General features: G+C 42.8%; 1 protein-coding gene across 1 annotated transcript in view; it reads left to right on the top strand.

Annotated features, from left to right (window-relative positions):
* The window catches only part of nectin3b (nectin cell adhesion molecule 3b), a gene marked incomplete at its 5' end in the record, with an annotated part of 43,275 nt that extends 28,266 nt beyond the window's left edge, over window positions 1-15,009 (top strand). The window contains one exon of the mRNA XM_069890615.1: window positions 13,128-15,009. Within this exon, the coding sequence (XP_069746716.1) occupies window positions 13,128-13,714 (587 nt within the window). The remainder of the gene's footprint in view (window positions 1-13,127) is intronic.
* Window positions 15,010-17,192: the final 2,183 nt, after the last annotated feature.

The following is a 17,192-nucleotide window of genomic DNA, read 5'->3' as shown; positions in this document are numbered from 1 at the left end:
CTTAAATTCGTGACTTTTTGGTTAACTGTGAGGTTCTGTTTCTTTTTATATTCATATGATGTCTTACTTTAATTTTCTTGGGACCTGAGCTTCACACTTACTGGCATCATCTTGGTTCTTCTACCCCTGCCCCCGCCAGAGTGCCTGGACAGACTTCCCATCTCTGGGGCAGGTCATGCCTCATCGGAGCTTTCCTGGCCCAGACCTGGCTTCCTGACCTCTTTGGCTGCACCCTGCAGAAGATCATTAGCTTTGCTTAGCCCTTCTACCGCACACCCCACGTTGGCAGCACCCTGCTGTGTGTAGCCCTGCTAATATCTTAATTGCCTCAAAATTGTGACGGCAACTGAGATTCTGCCACATTCACAGATCTAGACCAGAGAAGAATGTCAGAATTCAATATCTGAAAGGTATTAGTTAACCATGTGGATATGTATTACCATTTGATAGTTTCAAGGAGATTTGTATTAAATAAACAATTTTTTAAAAATCATTCTAAATGTATTTATTAATTGACTAAATTCTCTGGATGCGATAGTGGGAATCCAATTCTTACCTCAAAATCTTGGTATAATACTTTGGCAGCTAGTTCAGAAATGTAGCCATTGTGTTCCCATACCATGAGAGTATTGTGGTTAAATGTGCAACAACAATCCATTACACCAAAATGTGTGGGCTATTAATTGCTGATATTTCCCAATTCCCAATTTCCTGCACAATGTTTTGACATTAAGTTAACTCTACATCAAGAATTTGCTTGTTTCTGTTTATTGGCCTTTGTAAACTAATTGTTACTTAGGCAACATTATTGAAAATAAAGATGGAAAGTTGGTTCAAGTTGAAAAATGATTGTGCCTAGGAATTGGATAGCATAATGCTGGAATTTATTTTTGGTGTTATTTGATGCTAAATTAATTTAACCTGTATTATTGCATGAAATCAAGCCAACCACAACTGGTTTGTCTGATGTTTGGCTAAGGTGGTTAACTGTCATATTCCTAAATTTGCTGTCAATGCCAAAGCAGTTGAAATTGTGAAAATGAAGGCAGATATGAGGTTTCAAGAGGTTTCTGGTCAAAAACCTAACAAAAGGAATGTAATTGGGGAAAAATGTGAAGTTAGCTACTTTAGTTTTCATAACAGGTGTCTGTTAAATAGTGTGAATTTGGACAGCGTTAATGTTCAAGGAGTCTTAGGAGTGCTGTATATAAATTGAAGGTGCAACAAGTGATTAAGGTAGCAAATATTACTGTACATTATAAACACATTCTATTTGTTAATTAAAGATTTTAATACAGGAGTAAGAAAAACGTTTATAATTTTGAAGAAACTTGGTGAGACTGAACATAATACTGTCTCCTTGAAAACAAAGTATTTGTTTGGTATCGAGAAACTTCATCAAAGGCCTCATGAAGCTTGTTCTAGGCACAGCAGGTTTTCCATAAGACAAGAAAGTGAGTAGATGTAGAAAAATAAAAGAAGACTTCACAGAAACATAAGTCTTCCGGAATTTCACAGTTTAGATGCTCAGAATAAGCTCCCTGGCTAAGAAATTTAGTATCAGAGCTGCATCTTGAGAATAAGAAATAGGATGTTTATGATTGAGATGAGTAGAAATTTCTTCACTGGAAACTCTGTCACTGTGCTTATTCAAAGCACAGATTAATACATTTCTCAGCATAAAGGGATCATATATTGGGATGATGCAGGAATATAGGATTAGAGCCATAATTATACAACATAAAATCAAGTAATTTGGCCCACAATGTCCCTGCCAGCTATTTGGATTAATTCCATCTTTCAGCACTTGGCTCGAAGACATCTATGCCAAGGGGATTTAAGTACTTACAGAGAAGCCTCTCAAATGCTATCATAGTTCTTCTTCTATTACTGGCAAACTGTAACCTCACATATTATCCTGGATCTTTTGCCATTCACTTTAAAGCAGGCCCTCAGGTCCTGCCAATTTCTCCTATCTTTTCTGAAACCATCATCTTTTAAACTTCTGTTAGATTTTCTCTCCATCTTCTCCAATCTGAATCAATGAATTGTATGCGCAGCTTTATTCAACTTATTTACTATGTCATCTAACCTACTGGAGCCAACAAACATGGATACATACACACCCCACTGTGTAATTGGATCATGGATTTCCTCACCTCCAGACCATAATCAGTGAGGATTGGTAAGAGCATCTGCTCCACAATCTTCACCACAGGACTGAGTTCTTGATCGCCTGCTCTAATGACTGTACACCTGACTGTGTGACTCAGTACGACAACCACGCTCGTGCTATGCTATCAACAAATTTGCTGACGAATCCACGGTAGTGGGTTGCATAAAAAGGATGCGAGTCAGCAGGCAGGAGGGAGATTGGAAACCTTTTTAAAAATATTTTATTTTTGGTTTTCAAACATATCTTTTTTCTTTCTTTTCTTTGACTTGGCTTCGCGGTCGAAGATTTATGGAGGAGTAATGTCCTCGTCAGCTGCAGGCTCGTTTGTGGCTGACAAGTCCGATGGGGGACAGGCAGACACGGTTGCAGCGGTTACAAGGGAAAATTGGTGGGTTGGGGTTGGGTGTTGGGTTTTTCCTCCTTTGTCTTTTGTCAGTGAGGTGGGCTCTGCGGTCTTCTTCAAAGGAGGTTGCTGCCCGCCAAACTGTGAGGCGCCAAGATGCACGGTTTCAGGCGATATCAGCCCACTGGCGGTGGTCAATGTGGCAGGCACCAAGAGATTTCTTTAGGCAGTCCTTGTACCTCTTCTTTGGTGCACCTCTGTCTCGGTGGCCAGTGGAGAGCTCGCCATATAACACGATCTTGGGAAGGCGATGGTCCTCCATTCTGGAGACGTGACCTACCCAGCGCAGTTGGATCTTCAGCAGCGTGGATTCGATGCTGTCGACCTCTGCCATCTCGAGTACTTCGATGTTAGGAGATGAAGTCGCTCCAATGAATGTTGAGGATGGAGCGGAGACAACGCTGGTGGAAGCGTTCTAGGAGCCGTAGGTGATGCCGGTAGAGGACCCATGATTCGGAGCCGAACAGGAGTGTGGGTATGACAATGGCTCTGTATACGCTAATCTTTGTGAGGTTTTTCAGTTGGTTGTTTTTCCAGACTCTTTTGTGTAGTCTTCCAAAGGCGCTATTTGCTTTGGCGAGTCTGTTGTCTATCTTGTTGTCGATCCTTGCGTCCGATGAAATGGTGCAGCCGAGATGGGTAAACTGGTTGACCGTTTTGAGTTTTGTGTGCCCGATGGAGATGTGGGGGGGCTGGTAGTCATGGTGGGGAGCTGGCTGATGGAGGACCTCAGTTTTCTTCAGGCTGACTTCCAGGCCAAACATTTTGGCAGTTTCCGCAAAACAGGACATCAAGCGCTGAAGAGCTGGCTCTGAATGGGCAACTAAAGCGGCATCGTCTGCAAAGAGTAGTTCACGGACAAGTTGCTCTTGTGTCTTGGTGTGAGCTTGCAGGCGCCTCAGATCGAAGAGACTGCCATCCGTGCGGTACTGGATGTAAACAGTGTCTTCATTGTTGAGGTCTTTCATGGGTTGTTTCAGCATCATGCATGCATACATACATACACATATATATATATATATATATATATACACACACACCAAAATAATCTATTAACACTTACAAATAAATACATAGATCTTCTTTCTTTTTCTTATAAAAATACCAAAAGTACAATTTATATACATGTATATAGCAAACCAATATAAAAATTAGAAAACAAAAACATTCCATCAGCCTTGCCACCCCCCTCCCCCCCCCCCACAATAAATCCCTTCCCCTTAACTTAAACAAGATTATGTATATGGAGTCTTTTTGTCTACCGCCAAGTAAAAATAATAGTATAAGGTTGAGGACAAATCACGTATTTACAGCAGCGATATTACACGTGTGTGGAAGCCCGCAATGGCGGAGATTGGGCTGGCGCATCGCGCGGTAGCAGATGCTGACAGAGATCGCTAAAGCAACTCCCAGGACAATGAACCAGCGGGGGTAGAAGCTGGGGCAGCATCAGACCATCAGCCCTAAAATGGCGTTGGTCAAGCTGCCCAGCTAACTCAGCAGAAACAGGGTGGGGAGGAAGGGCATTCATATGTATGGGGATGTTCCTGCCCACTAATGTTACTCATATGACTGACTCAGTCAATCAGCAAAAACAGCAGGAACTTGAACAATATAAAAGTGGCCTTTCCAGCCCTAATAAAGAAGTGAGCTAACCTGCCACACTGTGTGTGTGTGTGTGTTTCTTTGTAGCGGTCGGCTACATTTGGTGACCCCGACAGTTTAGAAGGAATCTAAACCTAGCGATGGAGAATAAAGCAGCAGTCAGCGCAGTCGGCCTGAAGCTCCCGACCTTCTGAACAGTTCGACCCAGCGTGTGGTTCAACCAGGCGGAGGTTCAGTTCCAGATCCGGGGCATAACAGCAGAGACCACCCGGTACTACCATGTGGTCAGCGCCCTGGATCTACAGACTGCAGACAGAGTGGCCAACTTTATCCACAGACCACCATCGGAAGACACTTACACTGCCTTCAAAGAAGTATTAACCGAGACGTTTGGACTCTCGCTGTGAGAGCAAGTTGTACGTTTACTCCACCTGGATGGGCTTGGAGACAGATCCCCGTCGGCACTCAATGAGATGCTGGCCCTCCTGGGAGATGAGCAGCCCAGCATCATGTTCATGCAGGCGTTCCTGGAACAGATGCCTGAGGACTTCCAACTACTCCTGGCGGATGCAGATTTCACCGATTCCCCAGAAAGTCGCAGCGTGGGCAGACATTCTTTGGGGCTCGTAAAGAAGTCCCACAATCAGACCAGAGCAGTCCCAAGCAAGGAACAGCAGACGAGAGGCAGGAGCGAGTCCAGTGACAGATGGTGCTTCTACCACCAGAGATGGGGCACTGAGGCCCGCCAGTTCCAGTCCCCCTGCGAGTTCCAGGGAAATGACAACACCAGCCGTCGCGATGGCCATAAAGGCTGGCCACCAAGAGTGCCTCCTGTACGTCTGGGACTGCCTGTCCGGCAGTTGCTTCCTGGTGGATGCAGGAGTGGAGGTCAGCGTGATAGCCCCGACAGGGTTGGACATTAGGCGCAGGCTAGCGGGACCCACGTTGAGGGCTGCCAACAACAGCAGTATACTGTTGTATAATGGTACTCATAGGGCCGAGCTGCAGTTTGGGTGTAGTCACTTCTCGTGGGAGTTCACACTGGCCGCAGTGGAACAACCACTCCTCAGAGCGGATTTCCTGTGAGCCCATAACTTCCTAGCGGACCTTAAGGGTAAGCGACCCATCCACACTGAGACCTACCAGACCGTCGCACTGAGGGGCGCTAGGTTTCCGGCAATGCACCTGGACTCCATCTACAGCTTGGATAATGAGTTATCCAAGGTGCTAGCGGGATTCCCAGCAATCCTTTCCCCTCTGTTCACATCGGAGATGCCTCGACATGGCTTCAGACATCACATCCTGACCAAGGGCCGACCTCTCCACGCAAGGGTGAGACGACTCCCCCGGAGAAACTCTGACTGGCCAAGGAGGAGTTCCGCAAGCTCGAGGAGTTGGGTGTTGTTCGACGGACAGACAGCCCATGGGCCTCACCCCTGCACATGGGTTGGAGACTATGTGGTGACTATGCCCAGCTCAACAAATCCACCACCCCAGACCGTTACCCTGTACCACACATCCAGGATTTTGCAGCAAACCTGCACAGGGCAACAATATTCTCAAAGGTGGACCTCGTGCGAGGATATCACCAGATCGCGGTGCATTCTGATGACATCCCTAAGAGGGACATCATCACTCCATTTGGGCTGTTCCTGAGGATGCCATTCAGGCTCAAAAATGCAGCACAGACATTCCAACGACTGATGGACACAGTGGGCTGAGACCTGGACAGCACTTTCGTCTACCTCGACAATATCCTCGTGGCAAGTAGAACTCGACAGGAACACCTTCAGCACCTCCGAAATATCTAGTCGCCTGCAGGAGTTCGCCCTCACCATCAACCTGGCCAAATGCCAGTTTGGCCTGAACACCATCGATTTCCTGGGCCACAGGATTACAAAGGATGGGGCCACACCACTGCCCGACAAGGTAGAGGCCATCCTCAGCTTCCCGAATCCCAGTACAACCAAAGGTCTTCAGGAGTTCATGGGGATGATAAACTTTTATTGCAGGTTTATCCCAGCAGCTGCTCAAGTGATGCGCCCTATGTTCATCCTGATGTCTGGCAAGGAGAAAGACCTGACCTGGGACGACGAATCCGCACGTGCATTTGTGGAAACCGAAGAAACTCTGGCCAAAGCTGCACTCCTGACCCACCCCAGACCAGATGCACCCATGGCCCTCACAGTCAATGCCTCAGGAACAGCAATTGGTGGAGTCCTGGAGCAGCAGATAGAAGGAAGTTGATACACACTAGCTTTCTTCAGCAAACATCTGCGGCCCCCTGAACTAAAGCACAGTGCTTTCAATAGAGAGCTGCTGGCGCTATACTTAGCCATCCACCACTTCCGGTACTTTCTTGAGGGAAGGATTTCATGGACCACCAACCACTAACTTTCACCCTGGCTAAAATCTCCGATCCCTGGAGCCCGTCAACAGAGACACCACCGACGTCCAGCACATCTCTGGCAAAGACAACTTGGTCGCGGACGCCTCGCCAAGACACAGCATCCACTCCCTGATCAACGGTCTGGACTTCGCAGTACTGGCAGAGGCACAGCAGCAGGATGACGAGATCCTGCAGTACAAGACCACTGTCACAGGCCTTCAGCTTCAGGATGTTCCAGTCGGCACAGGTACTACTACCCTGCTGTGTGATGTGACCACTGGGCAGATTTGACCTATTGTCCCAACGGCATGGAGGCGACGAGCTTTTGATTCCATCTACGGGCTGGCACACCCTTCCATAAGGACTATGATCTGGCTGGTGGCCAGCAAGTACGTGTGGCATGGATTACAGAATTAAGTCCGGGGGTGGACCGAGGTGTCTACGCAATGCCAAACAGCCAAAGTGCAGCAACACTCCAAGGTCCCCCCACAGCCTTTTGAGCCAACAGAACGCAGGTTTGACCATATTCAGATGGACCTAGTGGGATCCTTGCCAGTCTTTCAGGGTTTCTGGTACCTGTTTACAGTGGTCGACTACTTCACCCGGTGGCCAGAAGCAATCCCCCTGGCCGACACATCCACCAGGTCCTATGCCAAAGCACTCCTCTCATCCTGGATTATCAGATTTGGACTGCCACAGCACATCACTTCTGTCCAAGGCGCACATTTCACCTCCAGTTTGTGGACCGACATTGCCAACCTGTGGGGCGCTCAGCTACATCATATGACAGCATACCACCCGCAAGTCACGGGCACCTCAAGACCGCCCTCATGACCAGTCTCAAGAGCCCCAACTGGGTGGACGAGCTACCATGGGCACTACTGGGCATCCGAACAGCACCAAAAGCAGACCTCCACGCATCCTCCGCTGAACTCGTCTACGGAGCCCCACTCACGGTTCCCGGGGATTTCGTTCCACAGGCCAGAGGACAGCAGGAGGAGACAACCACCTTCTTGGACAGGCTGCGCGAAGAGGTCGGTAACCTGGTTCCGATCTCACCCTCCAGACACGGACAAGCCAAGTCCAACATCCCCAAAGAAGGACTGTGAGTACGTGTTTGTACACAGAGGACCCCACCGTTCACCACTGTAGAAGCCATACGAAGGTCCTTTCAAGTCATCCAGAACAACGGAGCTACCTTCGAGTTGGATATCGGTGGTAAACCAAAGGTCTTCACTACAGATGGACTCAAGCCTGCCCACATAGATACAACAGAACCTGTGGAGACACCAACACCTTGACGCAGAGGCAGACCACAAAAGACTTTGAGGACTATACCTATGGAGACTATAGACTGTAACGCCGGTTCTGGGTGGGGTGGATCATGTGGCAGCCCGCAATTGCTGAGATCGTGCCAGCACATTGCATGGCAGCAGAAGCGGACAGAGATTGCTAAAGCAACTCCCAGGACAATGAACCAGTGGGGGTAGAAGCTGGGGCAGCCTCAGACAACAGCCCTAAAATGGCTGTTTGCGGGGGTTTGGCATGATGTCGGAAATCCTGGCAAATTTCTACCTGACTTGCTGCATTACAGTCTGGTATGGGGTCTCCAAAACCTCTGACCATAAAGCCTTGCTAAAGGTAGTGGACACAGCCCAGTACATCACAGGCAAAGCCCTCCCCACCAAAGAGAACACCTACAGGGAATGGTGCCATTGGAGAACAGCAGCAATCATCAAGGATCAATTCAGCCCAACTCACACTCTGTTCTCACTGTTAGCATAAGGAAAGAGGTACAGGTGCCACAAGGCTCACACCACCAGGTTCAGGGACAGCTGCTACCCCTCCACCATCAGACTCCTCAACAATAAATTCAATCAACGTCTCATTTAAGGCCTCTTACTTTTGCACTTTATTGAATTTTTTTCTCTGTATTGCAGTTTATTTACATGTGCACAGTTTTTGCACTAATTCTGCCTTGCCCGCAGGAAAAAGAATCTCAGAGCTGTATGTGATGTTATGTGTGTACTCTGACAATAATCTGAAAATCTGACTCTCTAATCCTTCATCCAAGTCATTAATGTGATGAAAGGATGAGATCCTCTTGCACTCTCTTTTGACTCCACATAAGGACAACCACTTTGATCCTTAAGGAAACCCATACTCTCTCATGCTGCTCCATTGTTCCTATTATACTTGTAGATTATTTTGTATTCTTTTGCATTTTCTACAAAAGTCTCCAAGTCTTTTTTTTTCCCAACTCTTATATCCCTTGGGCTCCTCAAGGGATTTGCTTGATACAACTTGATCCTTTTACCAGAACCTCAATATCCTTCATTAACCAAGTTTCCCTTATCCATCTTGTCACGACCTTTGCTCTAACAGGAATATAATGTCTCCGAACTCGCCTGATCTCCACCATAAGAAGCTTCCCAATTGTCAGATGTCCTTTTACTTGCAAACAGCCTCTCCCAATCAATTTTACCAATATTCTTGTCTTGTGCCTTTCAAACATGCCTTCCCTCAGTTGTGGACTTTAAATTATGTGCCGGTGCTATCTTTTCCAACATTATTCCCAGTGATACTCCACTGGTCTCATGCTTCCAATGATCAAAATTATCATCCTCTGTATCCTCATATCATGCCAATTTTGGATTCAGTTTGCAAAGTTGCATTGGATCTCATGGAGTCCAAACTATTGCATCAATTTCCCATGTGGAGCCTTGTCAAAAGCATCAGTGAAGCCTATATAATCTCAGGAAATGAATATTGTTTCTAAAGTCTAAGTAAATAAGCCATGTTTTTCAAAGTTGTCTAATCACGCCAGCATTGCAATATCTGTGTTCATTCCCCTCTCTTCCTTTCCCTCTTATTCTTTAAAGCCTTGGAGTCATGAATATTGCCTTTTGTTTACCCAGGTCTCTGCTACTGCCATAACACCATAATCCCACGTTTAATTGTGCATGCAATTTACTAGCCTTGTGATTGGTCTAATATACTTCTCTTTCATTTATGTTTTTTTATCTTGGACCTTGTACTTTTTTTTCCCATTTTGGTCCAGTTCATTTCTTATAATGGATCACTTTATTTCTCTTAATCTGTTTTGCTGTTCTACTATTAATGTCACATTTCTGTGCCCACCTTACTGTCAAATGCGTTTTAATCTCATTTCCCCCTCCACTCCCCCCAAACAACTAGTGAGACCTCTCCACAAGTGCATTGGTCTGAGGTATTTTGATGTGAAATCCATTATTTTTGTGAATACCCTAGAATTTGAATCCCATATTCTGCAACGTCTTTCTAGTGGTACATTGTGCTGTCCTCCGATTTGTACTATCAGTTTGTCGCATTTTGCATTTCAGACTAGTTTAAGTTTGCATTTATTGTTGCATGCATGGAGGAACAATTAAAAAGTTTGTTTTTGCATGTTACCCACCAACTCTATTTGTATATTATGTACAGCAGTATAAAACAATATAGAACATGGAGTTATCAAAGAATAAGTTTATCGAATATGCTTAAAGGGTGAATGAATTGGGTGAGAAAATGCAGTAATTTCCTTGTAACATGGTGAGAATGTAATTGCCTTCGAACATGACCTTTCCTGTACTGAAATGAGATAGTAACTAACACCACAAATAATATAAATACACCAAGAGTAAGGATGTCCTGACATTTCCGAGCCATCTGCAGACACCTCAAGGGAACATGTTGTGCAAAAACAAATATCACCAGAGGTGTCAAACTTGTGTAAAGCTTGTAGGGTCTCATGCAGACCCTTGCCCAAAGGTGTATAAAAGTGAAGTGAACTTTGTATGCTTTGAGTGGGGCTCAGTGTAGAGAATGAGTTACTGAACTCTTTCTTTGTACCCTACAGTCCCACTAGGATTATCAAGGTTGAATAAAGAAACTGTTGTTTGCTTAGTTGGTTCTGCTGTTTGTTTTATTACAGCGCTGGTTGACTTTCACATTGACATAGTCGGCAAGATCTCACTGGGACAGAAATCACTTCAGATCGAGTAAGAGACCATCAGCATTCAGGATGCCGGAGGGAGGATAAAGAGATGCCATCAGATCCATTATATCTGACTCACACCCCGGTTTCCAGGAACGTTGTGGTCCCTCGACCGAGGTTGATCTGGTTCCCCACTGAGATCCAGAAAAGAACCAAGATAGACAAGAAGACAAATCATGCAGGTCAATGGAATATATGGTATAAGGTTTAAGGTTACGTGTAACTGCAGTGGTTATAGGGATATAATGGATACAGGACTGCCTAAGGTTAAATTTTAATTCTATTGGTTGGCCAGAGAGGCCCAGATAAAAGGTTAATTTGTAAGGCAGGCAGAAGATAAAATATGGATAAGACTGATGGGGTGCCCCCAGTACAATAAGTGTTATTTGTATCTGAAACATGGGAAATAATTTCGACAGTTGTTGGCAGTATTAACAAATTGACCTGGTAATGAGGCATGGCCATTTGGAGGAACATAGTCTGTATGGGATATAGGAAAGGTAGAACAACTATTATGGGACAATTCTAGGGTTTGTTAGAGGGATTGTTTTCTTTCTGTAGCATAGCTGCTAGAAGTGATAAACCAAGCTTGAAACTCAGGCTAAATGTTTTGCTGGGGTCTGCCAATAACAGGTCATATAATTAGTTACGAACAGAGAGTGAGTGGGCTGGAAAATGATCCATGATCTAAAGTAGTGATCCCCAACCTTTTACTTTCCACTTTTAAGTATTCCCTATGCCATCAGTGTTCTGTAATTAATAAGGGATTTCTTAAGGTGGTATGTGGGTGGAAAGAAAAAGTTTAAAAACCACTGTTTTAATCATTCCAAATTGATTTATGTGCACAGTTTCATAACTCCAAAGGAAATGTGCTAATGACAATTTTTCTTAAGCAAAATATTTCAGTAATAATTGGGTCCAGAGCAGTGATTCTCAATCTTCCCTTCCTACTCACATAACACCTTAAGCAATCACTTACTAATCACAGAACACTGATGGCATAGGGAATACTTAAAGTGGTATGTGAGTGGAAAGTAAAAGGTTGGGAACCACTGATCTAAAGACTAAATCAGTTATGGAATAAAAGGAGGGAATGTGAAAGAATAAGTTTAACAAATATGTTAACGAATTGGATGAGAAAATACAGTAGTTGCCTTATAACATGGTGGGAATGTAATTGCCTTCTAACATGATCTTTCCTGTGTGTAGTGAAATAGTAACTACACCACAAATACTGTAGTAATGTAAATACACCAAAAGTAAGGACATCCTGACATTTCCCAGCCATCTGCAGACAATACAATGGAACATATGTAAAAACGAGTACTGCCAGATGTGTGAAACTTGTTGGTTCTCATGAAGACCCTTGCCCAAAAGTATATAAAAGTGAGGTGAACACTTCTTGTTTTGACTTTCACAGAGCTACAGAATAATTGTTCAAACATTTGTAAGGGCAACATTATTTTTCTAGTGTGAAGTTTGTTCAGTTCTCTGATGGTGACAGGAAGGAAATTATCCTTGAATCTAGTCATGTGTGATTTCACATTCTAATCCTCATCCCAATCAGAGGAGAGAGAACAGAGCGTGGCCTGAGTGGGATGGGTTCTTTGGTATGTTGGCTGATTTTCTGAGGCTTCATGAGATGTTGATGAAGGGAAGTTAGTTTTTTGTAACCACAGGGTATTTGTATGTTTTTAATGTTAGCATTGAACCAAGCATTGCTCTCTCCAAATTCAACTCATAAACCAAGGATTATTTCTCAGTCTGAGTTTAACATTTCAAAACAAGAAAATGTAGTTTGAAATTCCAGATTTCATACACTTTTCTGTCCTTCATGAGATGGGTAAGAGCTGGATGTAAGATTAATTAAAATAGGAAAAAGTTTGAAATTATTTTTGACACACACTCAAGTATATTTTTGAGGTTTTGGGGTTGTAGGGGAGGGGGATATATGGGAGACAAAAGGCAAAGGAGGAAAAACCCAACACCCAACCCCAACCAACCAATTTTCCCCTGCAGCCGCTGCAACCGTGTCTGCCTGTCCCGCATCGGACTTGTCAGCCACAAACGAGCCTGCAGCCCTCCATAAATCTTCGTCCGCGAAGCCAAGCCAAAGAAAGATGTATGTTTATACTTTATGGTGTGCTTTGATTTGGATTTTAAATAAAGTATTCAAAAAAAAGTATCTTATTAAGGTAAAGTCATGTAGCATTTTATGTATTACAATGCTAAGCTTTATTCACAGCAACATTAATCTGACTTTTAACTTGATTCAAGAGATAACTTAGCCTGAAAAATTCAGCTTGAGTTCAGAATTAGGAATCAGAATCAGAATTCACCTTTTAAGTAGTGAAGAAGAATTTCTGTTTTTTTTTTAGTGTTCTTGTGCTATGAAAAGTAATTCATTTTGTTGGTAGTGTATTACAAGCTTTTTAAAATTGTATTCATTTCATGAAAGCAACTACTTAATTGAACATAAGAAACTAAGATATCATGTTGCTTTTCTATCTCTATCCATACCTCACCCATTTATTATTAGATCCTCCTACTACCACACCTTTGTGTACAACTGCAGCACAAATTTATTCCTCGGCAAGCGTAACAAGTTTGGATGGCTTTACACCAAAGATTCAGATTCCCCCATCAACCCTGGCATCTGTGAAGAATGATAGCTTAGGAACTGTGATAGGAGGTGTGGTTGGTGGTGTACTCTTTCTTATGCTCATTGCCATCATCATTATAATGTATTACTTGAGACACCGGCGCACTTTCCGTGGGGACTACTATACAAAGCAGTATGCTGGAAGTGCAGACCTGCAGAACGATTCACAGATGAATGTTTTACAGTCCCGTCAAATTGAACCATACACTGATTATGAGAAATTTGAACAGAAGCTGAAACCAAACATGTTCCAGGATTATCCAGTTGAGATACAAAAAGGCGAATGGCAAAATGAGGTCAATACAAAAAACAGGTTTTCTGAAGGTGTGGATATACCCATCGATTATTACGAAGATCAAAAAATTTCCAATGCATCTCAGTATGGTTTCTATGATGAAAATGAAGATGATCTTGTTTCACATTTAGATGGTTCAATAATTTCCCGCCGGGAATGGTATGTCTAGAGGTAATTGGTACATGTTATTGAATTAGAAGGAGGACTACAAATCAGTTGATTATTCTAGATTTCCATTTCTTATGTGTGTATTTTTCCACAATATTTTGATAGGATTCTTGTTTTCCTAAAGGGGAACGAAATGTGTTTTTGTCTTGAAAACAGAAATATGATTTTGTACTTGATTTGCACCTAAAGCAAGATTTAAAAAAAAAATCTTCTCACTGCATAATTCTGTGGTGGGAGTTGGGTTAGGGTAAAAATTTAAAAATGTCCAAATTTTTGAGGCCTTAGGACTGTGCTGTAAAGATATTGTGACTTAGCATTTCAGTCAATTCCCAGGTAAAGCTTTGGAAGTGAAGAAGCAGTATTGCTTTTCTGTTGACTACTGATATTATCACTACTACTTCCAAATAAGATCCCAATAAATTCAAATAAAATTCACATTTTTTTAGTTTGCAGATAGAAAACTTAATAAATTTACACATGTGGAGTTGGTTAGATAAGAAGCTGCTTTGGTGAGATGAAGGTGACTGTAGAAGTATCATTTTTGGTTAGATTTTTCACTTTAAAGTCTTAAATGTTTACATTCTCCCTCGTTTTCTTCCCCCAATATATTGGTTGCATTTGTCAGGAAATGTTTGTTTTCTTGGTTGTACATTGAAGACTACTAATTTTACATTGTCTCAAAGAGCATGTTGTAATAATCCTCAATTGCCTGATCTCCAATTATGTTCTCGAGTTGTCGTTCTCAGCAATGTCTCAGATATTGAAATAATTTAGTTGCATTGTAAAATAATATTTAAGTTTGAGTAATAACACTATAATGAGCTGAGGCTGCATGTACAAAAGCATTGTTGTGTAACCTTTCTCTTGAAACTTGAATTTTGTGGTTGCAAGAGCTTCGATGTACAGTCTTGAACTTTTCCCTCTTCGTTGGAACATGTGGGTTCTGAGGTGCTGATCATCACGTGTTGAAGGATGCAGATATCCTTGTGGAGGTTGTTTCTTTTTTATCTGCATTTTGTAAACAGAAACTTGTGAAATGGATTGTATATTTGATATTCACCTCCAATTGGACAAAAATATTCTGATCATTGTGTTGATGTGTACAAATATTAGAGATTTACTGTACAGTACTTTTTGTACCTTATCTGTTTTATAAAGTTAATGCAATGTTGATTTGATGTGCTGTTTGCTAAATATACAATTTTTGCTGGAAAAAATATTGCCTCATTTTAACTTCAGTTACTTATTGCAAATTTTACTATAATTTAATGCCAGAACTTCTCTGTAATATGCTATTTATTTGTATTCAAAAAAGGTCCTATTTAAAAAAAAAAATGAAGAAAAAATCAAGCTATTTTTACTACATAGACTGCAGATTGAGGAGTCATTTTTGTATGTCAAGATTTAATAAATTATGCATTCAATTTCAGTTTGCTCCAGAATCCCTTACTGCAAGAGGGATAGATAGATGGGGCAAAATTTGTCAAGTGTGTCAAAGAAGGATTTCTGATATAGAACGTGGAGCAGCCGACTAGAGGAGGGACCATACTGGATCTGGTTCTAGGTAATGAACTTGGTCAGGTGGGAGAGCATTTCGGTGATGGTGACCACTATTCCCTAAGCTTTAGCATAGCTTTGGACAAGTATCAAAGTAGACAGAATGGGAAAATGTTCAACTGGGGAAGGGTGAATTATGATAGGATGAGGCAGAAACGAGGGAGAGTAAATTTTGGACAGTTGTTCATGAGAGAAAGCACAAAGTAATGTGGAGAATTTTTAGGGACCATTTGCACTGGGTTCAAGATAGGTTTGCCCTACTGTAAGAGGGAAAAGATGGTAGGAAAAGGGAACCTTAGTTGACAAGACAGATGAGACAGCTAGTTAAAAGGAAGAAAGAAGCACACATTAGATTTATGAAGCCGGAAACAGGAAGGGATCATGAAAATTGTATGATAGCCAGGAAGGAACTAAAGAATTTAGGAGAGCTGAAAGGAGGCATGAGAAGGCCTTGACAAGTAGGATTAAGAGAACCCCCAAGGCATTCTAAGGGTATGTAAGAACAGAAGGATGATAAGAATGAAAGTGATACTGCTTAAGGATAAAGGTGCCAACATGCTGGGAGGCAGAAGAGGCTGGAAAGGTCCTAAATGAATTCACCAAAGGACCTTGATCAGGGTGAGGTTGGAATAGAACAGGCTTGTGTGCTTGACAGTGATGAGATTAAGGAAGAGGAAATGTTGGATCTTCTTAAAAATATTAAGTTGATAAGTCCCCAGGGCTGGACACGATGTATCCCAGGTTGCCGAAGAAAGGGAGTGAAGAGATAACTGAGACAATTGGAGGATTGGAGAATGGCAAATGTAATCCCATTGTTTAAAAAAGATAATAGGGAGCATCCTGGGAAATTATAGACCAGTAAGTCTTGTATCAATGGTGTGCAGACTGTTGGAGAGGATTCTTAAGGATGGATTTATGACCTTTTGGAGAAGTACAGTCTACTCAAGGATAGCATAGCTTTGTGAAGGGAAGGTCATGCCTCAAGAGCCTAACTGAGTTTTTTTGAAGAGGTAACAAAAGAAATTGATGAAGGTGGATGGTAGATGTGGTTTATATAGATTTTAGTGAGGCATTTAACAAGGTCTCCCATGAAGCACTAGAAAGTCCTGAGGCATGGGATCCATGGAACCTTGGCTGTGTGGATTAAATACTGGCTTACATGTAGAAAGCAGAGAATAGTAGTGGATAGAAAATAAACTCTCTGGAGATCAGTGACGAGTGGAGTTCTGCAGGGATCTGTGATTTTTTTTTAAATAAATGACCTGGATGAAGAAGCAGAAGGATGGATCAGTAAGTTTGCGGATGATTTGAAGATTGGAGGAGTTGTGGATAGTGCTGAAGGTTGTCGTATGTTACAAAAGAATATAGATGGGATGCAGAGTGAGTGGGAAAAGTGGCAGATGAAGTTCAATTGGAATAAGTGTAAGGTGATGCATTTTTGAAGGTCAAACCAGAAGACTGAGTACAGCGTTAATGGTCGTATTCTTTACGGTTTGGATGAACAGAGGGACCTTGGGGTTCAAATATATTCATTTGTTAAGGTTGATAGGATAGTTAGAAGGCCTTTGGGATTCTGGCCTTCGTTAGTCAGGGGATTGAGTTCAAGAGTCGAGAGGTCATCTTGCAACTCTACAAATTTTTGGTGAGACGACACTTGGAGTATTGTGTTCATTTCTGGTCACTTCATTATAGGAAGGATGTGTAAGCTATGGACAGGGTGCAGAGGAGATTTTCCAGGACCATGCCTGGATGGGAAAATGCATCTTATGAGGCAAGGTTAGCAGAGCTGGGGGCTTGTCTCTGCAACGAAGGATGAGATAAGACCTGTCTGAGATCTACAAGAATCTGAGAGGCATTGATAAGATGGACAGCCAGCACCATTTTCCTAGGACAGGAATAACAAACTCCAGGGGACATCTCTA

Source organism: Narcine bancroftii, chromosome 7 (genome assembly GCF_036971445.1).
Source record: "Narcine bancroftii isolate sNarBan1 chromosome 7, sNarBan1.hap1, whole genome shotgun sequence".
Classification (NCBI taxonomy): domain Eukaryota; kingdom Metazoa; phylum Chordata; class Chondrichthyes; order Torpediniformes; family Narcinidae; genus Narcine; species Narcine bancroftii.
This window is presented reverse-complemented; position numbering and strand designations above follow the sequence as displayed.